We start from the raw sequence: 17,838 nt of genomic DNA on the forward strand, positions 1-17,838 counted from the left end.
AAGAAAAATTGTAAATAATTAGAAAATATTATTAGACTCAAATTAAATATGCTAATACCCAATATGTGAAAACAACAATAGACATTATATAAAGTCTATCTATCTTGATCATAACTTAAAATTTAGCACGTACAATGCAAAATTTGCCAAAAATGTTGAGAATTTCATTTTTTTTAAATTAGGAAATTCAAAGTATGCGACATATTAAAATGCGCGCAAGTTGAGATTTTATTTACTCTGATAAAAAAATTATATTTCTCTAAAATGACTTTATAATATGTGTACTTGTTTTGCAAAATTAAATAATCAAACTGCGATTGAGATTTATCTGAACAATAAAAATATTTTTGGATTAATTACACTTTTACAATATTATTTCTTGCATGCATTTGCTAATTGAGTTTGATATAACAAGAAGATAATTATGGAAAAATCAAACTTGAAAATTGCAAACTGTATAGTTAATAGATAAAAATTAACCTGAATTTGAAACGCAGTTATTAACTAAAGATCCTATTGTCAACATCAGTTCTGCTCATTTTATTTTTCATTTTGTGATTTGTGCAAGCGCGTACATAATGTAATGAGGCAAATCCTTTGTTATTTTACTCCACTCCCTTGTTATTTTTTCCGCACAGAGCAAGGGTTCAAGTTCAGCTTTGCTTTCAAAAAGCTGCAGGCCCTCCCACCCAGCGCAGAGGTTATTTTGCTTGCTTAGGTTTGTTCAGCATGCCGGATTCTCAGCTTACTTGATCTGCAAGCGACTTTTAGCCAGTGCGGATTTTCGGCTCCCTTCGCCTTTCTCGCCTCCGCAGGGAGCAAAATCCAAGCGCAAATCCTCTTTGTTTGCGCGCGTTTAATCTGCTTTGTTTGGCATTTGCATCCTGTACCGCACTCTCCGTGTTTTGGATTATTCGCTCGCCACAAATGAAATCAAAACAAATTTTCGTTTCATAGAGTCCTTTATTTTCGTTTTTCGTAATTGTCATGTTTATAGTGGTAAATGCGTTTTATTTCACAGATGACGTTTCTTCCTTTGTGCAATAGTTTTTGTAATACCAAAAATTCCTCATATTTGACAGCAGAACCTAATAAACTTCTCTCGCGGACATCAAATAATCGATTATGCATTGAAATAACAGCGATTTACACAATAGTTAATATTCGTCTTATTTACATTCACAAAAAAAATCTATAATAATTTACACGGGGTAGTATATTTGACGACATTTAATTTAATTACAATCAGCTGACGTTTTGCATAATTCTATTGAGTTGGTATATTATTAATTCAATTATTTTTTACAATCGGAAATTACCTGCTTCTCACATCCGCACGGAGCATCACAAAGAAATCTGCAAATAATAATAACCGCGTTCATTGTTCGCCGGCCGGTGAATTGGAAAGGTTTTCACCTCTGCTCACTTTCTAAATGTAATTTCGCACAATTATTTTCAAATGTCATGTGATGCACTTACAAGAGTGCTTTTGTATTTTATTATTTCATGTGTATATTTGTAGTTGTTTCAAATAAAGCATAGCAGAGAAAAAAATTTGCTGTTTCATTGTGAAAGATAATTAGCAGCTAACGGCAATATTTTTTTGTGCACCAACATGATAAATTAAATTGCTACTAAAATACACGATGCTTCCTCGAAGGTATCACATATAGAAAAATTAGTTTCAGCATGCTCGATTATCATACAAGATACCACTAAAAACAACACCAAAAATTTTCTGGTAAAATGCATCTGGCCAAAAAAATAAATAAATTTATTCTCATATTCAAAATGTGCTGGAAAGTTGACCAGTGCTTAGAATTTTTAAATTGAATCTTTTAAAAAAGAAACTTGAATAGGATTTTTGGAAAATTTTCAGCGAAATCTACTCTTTTTAAAATTCTTCTCCTCAACAAGTTGCGCAGCTAAATAATAAAATTCACGAAATTTCACTCGGCTCTTCATCAGGTCCTCTTTTTCTCAATTTATTGCACATTATCCGACACAAGAGTAGCACAAGTTGTGGAAAAGAAACTTGATTTTTCTATGACTTCATAATTAAGAGTTTTGCTTTGCATTTTTTCTTACGAGAGGTCGTGGGGCGGCGTGAAGGGTCGGTGGAGGCCGGCGAGGGGCGCCGTCATGATGGGCGGCCGCAGGGAGGTGAGCGGCAACATGGGCAAGAGGCCGAGACTAGAGCCGGCCATCGAGACCGGCGGCAGGCCGAGGAGGCCGCCGCTCCTCGGCACCGGGTACACCAACTTGTGCGTCTCCTCGTCGGTGCCGATGCTGAGACACGAGTCCGAGCTGTTCGAGTCGCTGTTGGCCAGAATGTCGATGTCCCGCTTGGACGAGCCGGCGCCGCCCGACGACGACGACGTCGACGCCTCACCACTTCCGCCACGGTTTTGCAACCTGAAACACACAAAAAGGGAACAAAATTTAGTTAAATTTCATGACGAATGGTTTCATTATTTCTTTTTTCAGTTGGTAAAACAGAATGAAAACGGTGCGGATAATATTTTTTGCCATATTTTTGTGTTTATAGTATAAAAAAAGTTGATAAAATATCAAACAAAATTAAAATAGCAATATTATGTTTGAATATTTCCTCAATTATTTATGAAATTCTTGGATTTCACTATTCTTGAGTTTAATTTTACCATGTGGAAAGTTTTTTGATGATAATTGAAACTCGAGGATACGATCATGGAAATGAAGAGATCGGGCTTTCCTCATTGCCATAATTGTTAAATAAAAAAAAAAGAAACGGGCTCTTCCAGTTTCGGTCACAGTCTGCGACCCTCATGAGCAAGAAATATACAAAAAATCAGCATAATTAAAGAAATACCACATTGTAACATTTTTGAATACAAACAATTTTATCGATGAGGAAAAGTCAGACCTCTTTATTAACATAATTAAATTAAAAATCCTTGCCCCCAAAAGAAGTAAATGAATTGTAAAATTTTATTCTTTTTTTTAATATCATAATTAAAAAATCAATTAATATAAAAAAACTAATAATTTTAAATATAAATATTAATATAATTTTAATTAATATTTTATTGTATTTAAAAAGAAATAATTTTTTATGCTTACTTTTTAACAAATTTTTTTAAAAAGTTTAAAAAAAAACAATATATTTATTACAAGAATTGAATTAAAGTATTTGTTTTTTGTGCTTTTTTTTTTACACCTTCCTACTGCTGTAATTTTCTGAAATGATATTTAGTTTTACATGCTGTCATGTAATGAGAACCCCATCTAGGTAGATAATTTGAAGCCTTTTAAAAGCGACGGGCGCTAATTGAAATATTTTGACAAGATCTCTATTTGGAGGAGCTGCAGAAGCAAAGGTGCAGCGCGTTTTTCAGATCGAGGGCCGATAATTAAAACGGTGTTAGAGTGCGCGAGTGGTGGCTGGACTGCAGCTGCCGCGGAAAATCTTGCTTCGTGGATCTTTTTCTTATTCTCTATTTCGAGAGAGAGATGCCTTTTCTCGCTGGGTCCAGGGTGGGGGATCCCCTGCATTGAGCGAGGCTTCCGTGCGCGCATTGAATTCGGACAAAAGGAACCCATGCATACGCCCGTGAGTTTATTTTAACAAGGATATCATCGGGAGCTTTTGAATCCGCGCTACTAATGAGATCCCATCGCGATGGCGCGCAATTATTTTCATAACATCGCTCGAATGCGCGCGCGGCTCTCGAAAATGTGTTCACACAAAAAAGAAAGAATGAATAAATGTGATGCTGAAAAAAAAATGTATATATGAATCGATGCGAGAGATTCATTCGCCGCTAGCCTTGCATTATTGTGTAGCAGTCAGACGTGTCAAGATGTAAATACATTTGTGTACGCTTTTCGGAGCTGGAATTTCCATGAATCTAATTGAGCTGTATTGTGATGTCGAGCCCGACTGAAAAGAGTTATCCGCAGCACGCACGTCACTGTTCCGTATCAAGGAAATTCTTAATAAAAATCCTGTATAAAAAGGTGTATTTTGCATATTGCAAGGACAACTATTTATAAAGTGAGAAGTACTATTTTCTAATTCTTTTTTTTAACCTTAAATAAATTAAAAAAATACACGCATTTTGAGTTAGAAAGTAAATCTTAAAAAAGCTCATTTGTTATCATTTTCATCATGTTTTTTAAAACAAAATATTTTGATTGATGTGCTCGCTGATATAAAATATCCATTTAAATAAAAGGCAGTGCTAAAATTTAGAATATTTGATGTGTCTTGAAATTAAATTAAAATATGATTTTGACGATTTATTAAATTTAATATTTGCTCACAAGATATGCTTTTTAAATGATACACGATAATTTTGAAGAAAATTTGTATGCAACTTGCATATCCTTAGGGATATTTTTGCAGAGTTTACATTGAAAAACCATTAAATGTAGGCAACAAAAGCCGTCCTCTGCTCAAATATTTTGTTTATACTTAACAATTTCCAACGCATCTTAAATTACATAGGTTTTATGTTGGCAAAATTTGAAGAAATAAATTTAATACTGAATTGTCCCACCAATTTTCAGCAAATTTCATTTAAATTGGGACGACTCATCTAAAAACAGCTCTTTAGGTAAAAATGTTTGATGGAAAATTATTCAGATCCAGAACTTAATTTTTGGATTTAAAATTTATTCCTCGCTCCTCGCTCAATAATAATACAATATTTAACTGAAATTTTAAAAATGTTGAATTGATGCATGTTTAACATGTTTTTTCAATCTTATACATTCGATCGACATTCCATTATAGCTTTTGCTTTTAAGGAAACCGAACACCACAGGGCTGCCGTTTGAACATAGGCAGGGAGTCCCATGACCGCACATTACTTATATATTTGATATTATTATTTTGTCGTCGCGGGTCACACAGCACAAATCTCCGCGGTTTCCCATTCAAGACGCAATAAACGAACGCTGGAGCGAAAAAAAATCTCCAGTTACTTCCCTGCTCATGGGAGGAAGTCTGCATACGCGTCCATTGTGACCGACCGATTGCTTTATTTAGTGGTCACCGCGTCGGCCGGTCTTTTACTCGGATCATCACGTGAGTGGTATTATGTACGTGTATGTGTGCCAACGAATGAATAATGCAAGTGGTGTAGAGAGAATAATGGCCGCGCCGATGAGAAATTGAAAATAAAACGGTGAATGGGAGCGCCGTCGGTCCGTCCATTCGTAGGGCTGGCGAGCGAGCGAGCGAGCGAGCGAGAGACAGAAAGGATCAGATCGTGTTTCACGTGGGCCTATTGAGTGACGTTTCCTTCATTTGTAACAATAACATGTGCCAATCATAATCAATGCAACGATTAACAATTCAAGCATTAAATTGCCGCTCGTTCTTGCGCGCCCGAACATCCACACCGCAACTAAACCAAGCAGATCAAAATAATATAAAGTATAATATAATGAGATGGCTCGATCAAAAGAGATGAAAAGGAGTGACGAGAGCTCTTTTGAGTTTTGTAAATATATACATGTACCAATATAGGTTTTGGTTTCGTGACCGCAGAGGAATTTCAAAAGTAAACTAGAACCCTTTAATAAATAACAATTTTTTTTCGTTAATACATTGCGTTCATGAAACGGTTAGTTGGCAAACAGTTAACAATATCATAAAAAATTAAAAACAGAAATTTAAATTTCCACGTCAAGGCGATTAGTCTCAGTACTAATTAATTAATCGCTTATGACTGGTTTCTGTCAATATCAAGTTTGAATCTGATTTTACAAACCTTCATGATTATCTTAATTTCATTTTTATTGAAATCTAACACTTGAGGTGGATTTTTTTTAAATACCCTGTTTTAAATTTTATATATTTTATTGTTGAAAAAATAATTTAGATTGAGAATGGATGAATTAAGGGTAAAAAAAAATTAAGTGACCTTAACACAAATAAAACATTAATTTAGATTTCAAATTAAAATGATTGGTTAATAATTTGGATTTCATTTCTTTTTAAATGTAATAAAGGAAAAAAATTTAGTGCATAATAGTAATACTGTAATTATAAAAGTTTTATTATATATGTTTATTATTAAAAAAAATTTTTAACTCATTTAACTTTATTTTTTATAATTTTTTTTAAATTTTTATCATTATTATTTAATTTCATTTTTATTGTTGTTAAATATAGATTACACTTGTATTAAATTAAAGAACAGAATAGAGATTAAGCTGCAATAAAATTATAAACCATTTTTTCAAATGAATTTATATTTCTTTCAGCTTCAATTTAAAGAAGATTAAGATTGTAAAAAATTATCTTGTATCACAGGAACAACTACCGTTTATTCTTTATTCACTCTCCCACTAGATGTATAGCCAAAAGCCAAAATTCTGAAAAAGTTTTGATATTGGTTATGTGTCAAATCAAAATAGTTATAAAAAAAAATTTTTGTTTCTTAATGTAAATAATTATTGTGAGGGGAATTGAGGTGAGGGAAACGAATGATCTATACATTTACTTTTCCAAACGGTCTTATTGCTGAAGAAAAAAAGAAAATATTCTTCAGATTGAAGGTTTTTACAAAAGAAATTATTGTTGCTTACTTGTCCAAATTGTTTCATCTCATCCCATTGTTTATATTCAATTGTTGAAAACAAAACGGCACCACCACTGCTAAAGCTTCCGAGATCAAAAAGATCCCATTGGCCGCAGCGAGCCTTGGTTGAAGTTTTTGTTCTGAGCACTGATCTTTCTTTGAAATGAAAAAAAAAATTATAGCTGAGAGAAGAAAATTTCAATAAAAGTATGAAAAATGAATAATTGTTTCTAATAATATAAAATTATTTAACAAATTCAACTCAAAACACCATGAAAATTTATGTTTCAATCAATGTAAAAATTAAATTTCGTCTATAATAATTATTTCCTAATTTGCTCTATAAATTTGCATAATCAGGAAATTTGATAAATTCTATTAAAAAAAAAGCCGTCTTAAATGGACTTGATGTAAAAATCTGTTTACTCTTCGCGGATTATCCTCTTGGGGTGCAGGTTTTGATTGACGTGAAAATCCGAGCGGAAGTGAACTTTACAGATTCGGACTTTGAGTGCATCGAGTGTTGCTTTTGCGGTTGATTTTTTTTTTTGCTGTTGCTCATTCTTTGCCGGAAAGAGAATGGCTTTTACTCGGATTAGGGTGCAGGTTGGGCAGTTCTAATTGAAGGCCAGATGCAGCAATTAGTCGCGGCGAACGAGAGCATCGTCGTTCTCAGCAAATATAGCGAGAGAGAGAGCAAAAGACCTTCCTCGCATCTCTCACACAGGATCAAACGCAACTGGCACGAAACTCGACACCGCGCCGTAAAACGATACTCGGCCGGTACAGAAGTAAACTGCTCAACATGTGCTGCGCGTGATAGTGAGTTTATATAATAATAATAATCATCTATGTATACGCGCAGCCGGATAATTTGCAAGCCAATCCCTTTGGAAACGCCACCGATTGCAGCTCGAAGATTGACTCATCCGCGAGAGAGAAAGAGAGACGACCAGAAAAAAAGACGAGCGCACAAAGGGATAAAGCACAGAGCGGAGGATGATAATTTAATTGGTGTGTAAAAGGGGGCCACATTGCTTTCTCACGACCAACTAAACTCGTTTGCAATATACAAGCAAATTTTCTAGCTGAAAAAGATATATACCCTAACTAAATGTAAAAAAAGTTAAAAAAATTAATTTAAAATATTTGACTTCATTTTCTAGAAAAATATTTAAACGAAATATTAAATTTTTATTATAAAAAAATAATTTTAATTATTTTATTTTTTAGAGCTAAATTATTTATAAGATTTTCTTCTAAAGAATCTCTATATCTGGAAAGTTTGCTTTATTTTGTATGCCAGGCCTTAATTTTTAGTAAATATCTGTGTCCCTGCAACTTTTCGTCTGATAAATGTGATAAAATTTGTTTAAAAAAACATTAAAACATCTTTGTTATGAAATAATACATACAAATATTAAAAATTAAGTTTTATAATAGCAATATGAAATCCATTATTAATTTATAGAGTTTTAGGTACATGCCCCGATTTTAGTCCCGAAAACTTCATGCGGTTTGGAAGTATTATTAAAATTACAAAGATACAAGCATGTTATTTAGCTATATACGTATCTTCAAAATGAAAAATTTAAGATACAAATTAATAATAAGAATGCTAAGTTTTCAATTTGATAAATCAACAAAAATTTGGAAAATAAGACGAAGCGCCATAAAATCGCTTTACCTCTTTCTTGTTGGTTGAATTAAAATTTAAGACGACCTGTGCAGTTCACATTTGTCAAAAACGTAGCCCAAATCTTGAAATTTATAAATGACTAACTGCACTCTTCAGTATAAAATCTTTATTAATTTTTTGTTTTGTTAAATCTCTTTCTCGTTAGATGACTTGAATGTGTGTTTTCGTCAAATGCACAATTTAACTTTCGTATAGGTTTACTTATACTTTATAATAGTTAGAGATTGTTTTGTGCGGAGGTGCTTGAGACGTTTGGAGGCAAACATTTGCCAACGCACAGCAGCACACCTGAAGGGCCTTTCCAAACACAAGAGAGAGAATTGAAAATTAGGAAAATCCCGGCGTCTCTTCTCTCACTACAATTTTTTTATGCCCCTCCGGCAAAAAAGACAAATCAAACCGCACAAAACCACTACTTTTCTCAGCTGCTCCTTCTCTAGGCACTTTTGGGGCCCACAGGAAATTTGTTCTCTGGTGTCTCGCGTAGCGCCGGGGATGAATTATTATCTCAATATACGCAGGAGGGTGTACATACGGAATTGTCTTTTATTTGTTTAACTTGTGCACTTAATAGGCGCCAGGGATGGCAGCTTGCTCTCGTCGAGAGAGACGTTTTGACAAGTGTTTACTTTTAACGTGCGCGCAGGCAAACTTGTCATCCAGTTTAAACACTCTCGCGCGGCTCCAGGGCTTAATGGACTCCTTGTTACACAAACCATACTTATTTCACTAGACAGACGTGTCGGCCAAAATGGTGGCCAGAAAGCCAGGCATAGCAATTTGCACAAGGCACTTATTTCCAACCTCAAATGATATTTTCACAAGGGAACTCGACCAATTTTCATTATAACGGCGTAATTTGGTAATTTTGGTCGATTGTGGAAAAATTAACGCGAGAAATTTATATGACCCGAATAAAGAGCGATGACAGTTTTTGCTAAATAACCAACCCTTGGTTTAAAATAAAAATACTTCACCATCAGTTAAGGGATTTACTCAAATTTTTAGGCCGAGTAGAAATTTTTAACGAAATTTTGCTGAATTTTTAAAAAAAAACGTGAATTTTTTCAAAAAGAAAATTAATGAAGTTTGAAGCAGACCTAATTACTTAAAATTCATTTAAATTTTAGATTATAGTTTCCTTATTTCATAGAGGAATGAAAATTTATGCACAATTTATAATAGACCATAAAAATCAGTTGCTATATAGAAAACAACAGCAGAAGACCCTTTTCAAAAAAACTAATGAATTTTTTAAAGAAATTTCATTTAATTGGAATTTAACATTATAAACCTATGGAAAATATTTTTTCTCTTTTCAGGTTGTTGCAATTTTTATTTTCTAATTTCACGCTCGCGTCGTTCGCCAACCGCATTAATGTTTTATGCTCTTTGTGTGCGGCAAAAGCAACTCTCTCTCTCTCCTCTTCTGCAAACTCGCTACTTAATTTTTCGCTTGGGCATGGCCGTGGGCGCCTTTTGCTTCGCGTATAGAAAAGGACGAGAGAGCGAGTCAAAGCGCGCCGCCGTGCGGAATTGATTTTGTTACGCATCCCCTGCACCACATCAGCATCAAGAGCGAGTTGTTCAGCAATTTCGCAACTGTGTGCTCGGAGGGCGCGTAATTGGGTAAAGAGTAATAAGGCGTGCACTTCATTATCATTACGCTGCATTAATGACGCCCGCAAACACACAAACATCAAATATAACATCGCAGAAAGTCCTTTTCATCTTTGTCTTTCAAAATTGAAATTCGAATGTAAAAGCCTCGGTAATAAATGAGAGTTGGGGAAATGACAGATGGAAAATGAGATCATAAATTAAAATTTTAATAATTGAAATCGCGGAAACTACAAATTTTTTGAAAAAATTTATCTAAAAATAAAGTTTATTCATCAAAATTTGCGATCATCCAATCTGATACAGAAAAACATTCAGGGCGACCGAAATCAACAAATTCTGCGGATCTTTTATCAGAATCATTAATATTGTTGCAAGAATAAATCTAGCTTTTGATCATTTTTTTTATTTCTATGAAACTAAAACCAAAGGGCCATAAAAATGCCATTGAGATCACCGATTGATATCATTTCTCTGTCAAATTACGAAAGACTGATTGATAATTTCTTTTAAAGAATAAAATCAAAGAAAATTGCAGAATTAGTTTTTTTTAACAATGTGTTTATTTTACAATTTCTTTGTTTCTCCTATGATTTTATGTTCTTGCAATCAAATATTTGCAGAATAAATTAAAGAATATGAAAACTTTCCAGAGCATTTCGAAGCTTGAGTCCCAGCAGCGGAAAAATCAATCAAGCTTCTCTCCCTTCTGCATCTTTGGAAAGAGGCTGCTGTGTTTGAAAAGAAGCTGAAAACGCGGCGCTCGAAACCTTTCATTTCTTTCTTTTTTCTTCCTTTTCCGCCGCTCCCAATTATTCGCCGTGCCAATATTGACTTTTCCGTCGCAATCGAGGGAGCAACTCGCGAATTTGCGCGTGCGTTGCCGCCCCGAATGGGAAGGCGCGTCTCTTTGGGTGCGCGATCCGCCCCGCTGCCGAGGCCGCCCTTGGCCGCCCTGCTGCTCCTGCTCGTCTATTTGTATTCCTAGCACAAGTCGCCAGAGGTGCGATGATGAAATTATTAAGTTAGACCAGCTCGCGCGCGCCGACAAACACAATTTGCAAAAGCAGTGGAGATTCGCCGACAAAAGTGTTAATGAGAAGAAGAAGAAGAAGGAGAAGTGTGCGGTGATCTTTCGTCAGTGATTTGGTGTTCAAAAGTGACTGCAGAAAATTTGTCATTCATTAAAAAAAAAATTTGTTGAATCTTTTCCAAAAGTAGAAAGATATGCAACCTCCAGGTGCTTGTCTGTCACGCAGGTAGTCTAACTTTGAAAGTGATTTTTTTTTTTTTAAATTATGAATTTATTATTTTTTCTGTTTGCCTTCCGGTGTGTCCCAGATTGAAATAATTGAGTCGGTCGAGTTTCAAAAAGCTGCAACTCGAGGTGAAAATTATTATTTACCGCGTGTACAATTTGTATTACCGGATGACTGCGATATTGAATTGCATGCCGAGCAGGAAAGCCCCTTCGCTCGTTTGCTTTTGTGTCACTTGGCCCCGGGGTGATAACAGAGAGAGAGAGAGAGCCGAACACAACAGCCCTCGTAAACTCATTGTGCCCGCTTAATGTGACCCCTCCTGTATACGTACGCGGCACGACACATTTAGAACGTCCAGATTGTAAACACGAACGGTCTCTCTGTCGTGCTTAATAATCCATGTGGGACACGCCGGTTGATATTATTTTGATATCATTTTAATTCAGCGCGCACGGGAGAGTAAATAGAAATAATCGGCGGGCGGTTTATCGCGCCTGCTAATCGCCAAAAAACAACTGAAAGGACGGACGGAATAGGGAACACAACCAGATCGACCCTCCCAGCAGGGGTGGAGAATTACCAAAGACTTTCGCTTTGTTGTTTTTTCCACTCGATTGAACGTCTTTTGCATTACAATCGATAAAAAGATATGTTATAGAAATAATAATACAAAATTTGCATGTGTGTAAAATATTGAAATTAAAATAAGATTATTTGAAAGAAAATAATATAAAATTGTAAATAATAAAAGTCATTTTTTACTCAAAAAAGCTAATTACAACAAAAATAAGCATTTTTTAGTTGCAAAGTGTCTTTATTGATTGCATCAGAAGTATTAAGTTATTAAATTTTTGAAATAAATATGTTTCTAAATTGATAAAATTAATTTGCTGCTTCAAAAATTTAGTTCACTATAAATATATGTATTTAAATTAAATTATTTCCTGGAATTTTTTTAATCCTTTAAATTAAAATATGAAATTTAAGGCTTTTATTATTTTTAAAGATATTTTAATTTAAAATTGGCTTTTCCTCAATGGGATTTGTGACGAGTGGTTTATTGTTTGACAAGATTTTATTTTTTACTTGAAAAAGACTCAGGTCCAAAAAATTTATGACGGTACCTGATTTTCAATAAGGATTAAATACACTTTTTGATTAAAAAACATTTTTGAATTGAAATTGCTTTGCTTTCAGGGTCATATTATGAAATTTATGCTACTTTTCAAAGAGTGAAATTAAAAATGGTCTATAAATAGTCCCAAAATTGTTCGCTAATCAGATCAGTGATCTAATTTTTAAGTTTTGGGTCCAATAAAAGATAAATACGTCCACTTTTAAAAAAAAAAAAAAAAAAATCTTCTCACCCAACATTTTCAATGTTGTTATTGCAAGAAAATTAAACAGCTAAGAAGAGTGATTTTGGGAGACTCAGTCGGTGGCGTCAAGAGTGTGATTTTTATTTGGCGTGTCGGAGAAGCGTTTTTGAAGTGACAGCGTTTTGACGCGTCAATTGGCGCAGATAAAAGAGCCTGAGCTCCCCATATGCCTTCTATACACACAATATTATAGAATGTGCTTTCTCGCGCGCCCTCGGCCAAGTGCATTACGCACACCAGACTGCTCGCCTTTGAGAACAGAACTTAATCAAACTTTGACAAATTGACTCTCGCGCGTTGCACACATAATACGTAAGCAAGGAAGGCTTCTTACTTTCAACGCTTTGATGCCGCGAAAATCGGTAGTCCAAAGAGCTCAAAAGAGCCGCGACTCATTTCAGCTTATTTGCATTTTTTATTTCAAAAGCGTTTGTTTTTTTTTTTTATTTTCAAGTGCGCGCCACCCGTCGCGCCGAATGACTTTCGCACTCACCTGCTGCGTGTTTTGCTTTTGTAATTTCGCACCGATTTACGCAGAAGAGAAAGCAGCAGCTGAATTGACAAAAAGGCAAATTGTTTGAATGAGCAAATAATTTGCTTTTTTTTAAGATCGTGTGAATTAAATGGATCATATGGACAGTTAAGATAAATGAAGAAAAACAGATTAAAAATTGCAATTTAAAATTATATGCATAATGGTTTTTTTGTGAAATGTACTTTAAAATTTTAATGCAAGATTAAGTTTAAAAATGTATGACAAAAATAACGAGTTTAATAAAATTTATTGTATATTTTTATTTTTAAAAATCAATTTTTAACATTTTTTTATAAATTTATACATATAAACTTGATTTAATAAATTTTTCTTTTTAAATTTAAATTATATTCGTTCACATGTTAGTCAAAATCGCTCTTGATCCTAGTTCCAATCAAATTTTCTTTGAAACTATGTTTTCTAATTTTATTTGCAATATATTTTACTGATCCTTTGGTAATTTTACAGATTACAAAATAAGTTTTCAATATTTTGGTGCTGTCAGTAACGATTAATGATATTAAAAATTATACTTAAATATGAGAGGTCTCAATTTATTTTTATATTTTATTTTCAAAGGTGTACTGAACTGATGAGAAAGATTATTTGAAATGAAATATGAAACAAAACTCAAGATTTATTTAACAAAATTGAAAAATAAGTCAATTAATGATCGCTGGTTAAAGTAATCGATACATAATAACCTATTATATGCTGTAAAAGTGACGATTGCAAAAAAAATGTTCGGTTTTAGATTTTATTTTAGAATTTTTTTTTTACCCAGAGAAAAGTACAGAATTTCTGAAGTGTCCAAATTGCCCCGTTAGGAATAACACAAATCCGTACCAGTCGCTTGCATGTGTGAAAACAAGCGATTATATTAAAGGATGCGCGCGTCTCAAGTGGCGTGAAAAGAGTTGCAGGACGCGCAGATGCAGTTTTCAACGAAATAATCCTCACGGTCGCTGCAGCAATCGGCGCAATTATTTGCTCTTTACGGCGACCGAGAGTTTTGTCACACGTCAATCTGTATTTGGAGAAGGGATTTGCACTCTGGCAGCATCAAAGCTCGTACGTCGCACCCCTCGGCCAGATAAATAATGAAGCGCCTCGTACAGTGTATCGAGCAACCCTCTCTACGAGCTGTTTGCCTGGCACCCCTTTTCACCGGCAAATGTAATAACGCGTCCGCAAATATAACTGCCTCGGTGCCAAATGCGATTACAGATTTCATTACCGACAATCGCGGACTGCTGCTGCCGATTGTTTCCATTCATTGTATTATTATTGAGTCTCGGCGCTGAAAACGCTCGGCCTAATAGGATTTTCATAAATGCAGCATGCAAATCGCTCGGTCTTTGTCACAACAGAGGCCCTGTGTTGTTGCCAAACAAAGCATTCGAATGTTTGTGACCAATTTAAATTAGTCCCAAAACGTATCTAATGCGTGTTCTCCAAAAAAAAAGGGAAATAAGAAATAAATATTTCTATAACAAGTGGAAAAAATATCCAGAGTATTTAAATGTGCAAGTTTATAGTTTTAGTGCATTTTAAATATTGGATGGTTTTCGTATTATGAATTTTTTTTATAATTTTAAAACAAAAATATTGAAATTTCCTGGAAATGAAGATTCGGGCTTTTCCTCGTTGCAAAAATATTGTTTTTATTCAAAAAACAAACGGCTCTACCAGTTTCGGTCACGGTCTGCGACCCTATTTCATGAGCAAGAAAAATACAAAAAATCAGCAAAATTTAAAAAAAAAAACACATTTTAACATAAAAATAAAAATCTTAAAACTTTTTAAGATTTTGCTGATTTTTTGTATTTTTCTTGCTCATGAAATAGGGTCGCAGATCGTGACCGAAACTGGTAGAGCCGTTTGCTTTTTGAATAAAAACACAATTTTTTTGCAACGAGGAAAAGCCCGAATCTTCATTTCCATGATCATCTCCTCGAGTGTCAACTTCTTCAAACAAATTGAAATTTCCTTTGAAGAAATTGACACTCAAGGAGATGATCATGGAAATGAAGAGATCGGTCTTTTCTTCGTTGCAAAAACTGCGTTTTTATTCACAATTGAACCATTTGTTTTTGAATAAAAACCATTTTTGCAACAAAGGAAAAGCCCGATCTCTTAATTTCTATTGAAACCAATTTGGATAAAAAATGGAAGAAATTAATCAAATTTTTATCAAAATTTTTATTTTGAATTGTTTTTTTCTTATTCTGAAAACAGTCAGAGTAAAATTTTACCGTTTTTAAACGTTTGAGTTTGGGTCAATTTAATTTTTGTGTATCAATTTGAGCTAAACGACGTGATCTTGATGACAACATGCTCAATACCAATATCACACGAGAGAGAAAGCAACTTTTCTACGCACCCCAGCAGTCTCGTCGTCGTCGTCGTCAACACCCTTTGAGAGGCAGCCAAGGGGTGAAAGCGCTTGCCGGGGTGGTGGGTGGTTCGCCTCCCTCGCTCGTTACTAGAGCAAAAGAGCGCACGCCGGCCGGGGCTTAGTGATTTGGGGCGCGAGAGATGTAATTATTTCTATTACGCGCGCGCCGTGCCTTGTAATTTCGCGCCAGTTAAATGGTCATGTAATTCGCTGTTCTCGTTTTGTCGCCGGCAGCAGCGGCAGCTACGAAGCAGCCGAGAGAGGCTCCGGTTTCAAAAGTGGCCCCTGCAAGTCGATCCTTCTATATTATTCTCTAGCGCGCTCTTTTCGCCCGGAAAATTCGCTCCTCTTTTGCATGTGTGTCTGCTGATGTGTGTGTTCGGCTACAATTTATCTAGGGAGAAGCAGCTAAAATAATAGAGAGACCAATGCCGACACTCAATCTGAGCCGCTCTATTTAAAAATTGCGTTTAATCTTTTGACCTAAAATTTAAGTTCTTTGTGCTCCTGTCTTAAATATGTGCGTAAACGGAACAAAGACTTTTGACTAATTAAACAATTAAAATATATAACACAATAGTTTATTAATAATATAAAAATGCAATATTATTTTTATTTCTTTTTTAATAAGTATAACAATATTAATTTTCTTAGTAATAATAATATTATTTTTTTTTAATATAATTTTTGGTTTAAAATTATTTCATGTATGATCAGTAATGTATGCATATCAAACTAAATAAAAAAGAATAAGTTTTGTAAGATTTTATATAAATAAAGACTTTGCACAGTAAGTCCAGATTACAATACAGTTGGACAAATCTACCTAACAAATGAAGAACCCATAGGGCCATAGGCTTATTGAATAATTCTTTATGATAAATACTGTTTGAATAATTAGTAATAACGGAATATATTAAATATTGAATTATGGGCAGAATATTGCAAATTATAAAAAAATAATTAAACAAGACAAAAAAAATTAAATTAACACAACATTCTCATAAGCATCAATTCGATCTTTCACTCCTCTTTTGTCACATAGTTGTCTGCTGCGCCTTACCAAAGACTCAAGTCTGAGCCGGTCTTATTAAAAACTGCTTTTGTTTGGGGTCTTTTTTTAATAATCGCATAATTGTGAATTTTTGTTGCATTAATATTGTGTTGTTGTCTGGTATCGAATGGATAATGAAATATAAATAAATACTTAAAAATGTTTTTAAAAAATAGTTTTAGAATTATTTTTTTTTCAGATTATATAAAATTTTTCCAAATCCAAAAGATTAGATTTTAATTTTCATGTGTTTCTTAATACATTAGCACATAAAAAATTACAATGTAATTTTATTTCAACATATTTTTCGCAAAAATATTTTTTCACCATTTTTTGCTGGAAGACAAATAATTCAAGCCTGTGAATAAATTACTCTCATTGGTTGGGATTTGCTTTTCTGCTCGGCTCAAAAACTAATTTTCCCGCCGGCTCGGTTCATAAATTATTCTCTGTTGCACACAGTTCCGTGTATAACAAAGTCTCTGCGCAAAAGGCGCGCGGTAAGCTCGTCATGTTTGTGCGATTACGACTTTGAAAAGCAAAGGGCTTTGCGCTGCGCTTCTCCCAAAGCCGGCGAGAGCGTGATTAAATTTAAAACACACCGACGAGCAGACAGAAATTCTGCGAACCTCAACACCAACATTGGAACGATGAGAATAAGAGAAGATTAAATTCGGAAAGGATCCACATGGGGAACTCATCACCTCTGGACAGAAAGAAGAGTGATGGACAAGAGAGAGAAAAACATCAAGTCTTCCGGTCTCTTGGGACTTCGCGTTAGTCGAGTCGGCGTGCAAATTGAAAAGAAAATAAAAAAGAGAGGCAGAATAAACAAGAAGAGGAATATTTTGGAATTGCTTCGCAAAAAGAGAATATAACAATACGCTGGATAGTAATTAATTAAAATTAAAACCATATAAACATTTTATTTAAATGTTCAATGTTTGAAAAAAAAATTACCGTTCTTATATTTGAAGAATCTTATTTTTGATATTTAAGTTATTTAACAAAAGCTTCAAAATATTGATTTTTAATTATTATCAAAAAAGGAATTTGAATAAAATTGTTTTGAAGAAGTGTTTATTTTATGGTTCATGAAACTTTTTCCTTTGCATGTTGGTTAATTAAATTTTTGTTACTTTGCTAAAAAAAAAAAATTAAATAAACGGATTATAAATTTGTCAGTTTTCATTCAGAAAAAGATTTTTTAGAAAAATCTTCTATCAGAGCCGATTTTTATTGGACTTGAAAGGCCTTTCATCCCCAATTTCGATTCTCCGGTCAGATTTCATAAGTCTCGGCTTCGTTTTTGATTTTCC

At 34.1% G+C, this 17,838-nt stretch overlaps 1 protein-coding gene across 4 annotated transcripts in view; it reads right to left on the reverse strand.

Annotated features, from left to right (window-relative positions):
* Window positions 1-968: 968 nt before the first annotated feature.
* The window catches only part of LOC132200423 (homeobox protein SIX6-like), a 33,121-nt gene continuing 16,251 nt past the window's right edge, over window positions 969-17,838 (reverse strand). For all 4 annotated transcript variants that reach the window (XM_059625874.1, XM_059625873.1, XM_059625872.1 and 1 more), the window contains one exon: window positions 969-2,415. In XM_059625874.1, the coding sequence (XP_059481857.1) occupies window positions 2,085-2,415 (331 nt within the window). In that variant the 3' untranslated portion in view covers window positions 969-2,084. The remainder of the gene's footprint in view (window positions 2,416-17,838) is intronic.

Source organism: Neocloeon triangulifer, unplaced genomic scaffold, assembly GCF_031216515.1.
Source record: "Neocloeon triangulifer isolate White Clay Creek 2 clone unplaced genomic scaffold, ASM3121651v1 ptg000014l, whole genome shotgun sequence".
Classification (NCBI taxonomy): domain Eukaryota; kingdom Metazoa; phylum Arthropoda; class Insecta; order Ephemeroptera; family Baetidae; genus Neocloeon; species Neocloeon triangulifer.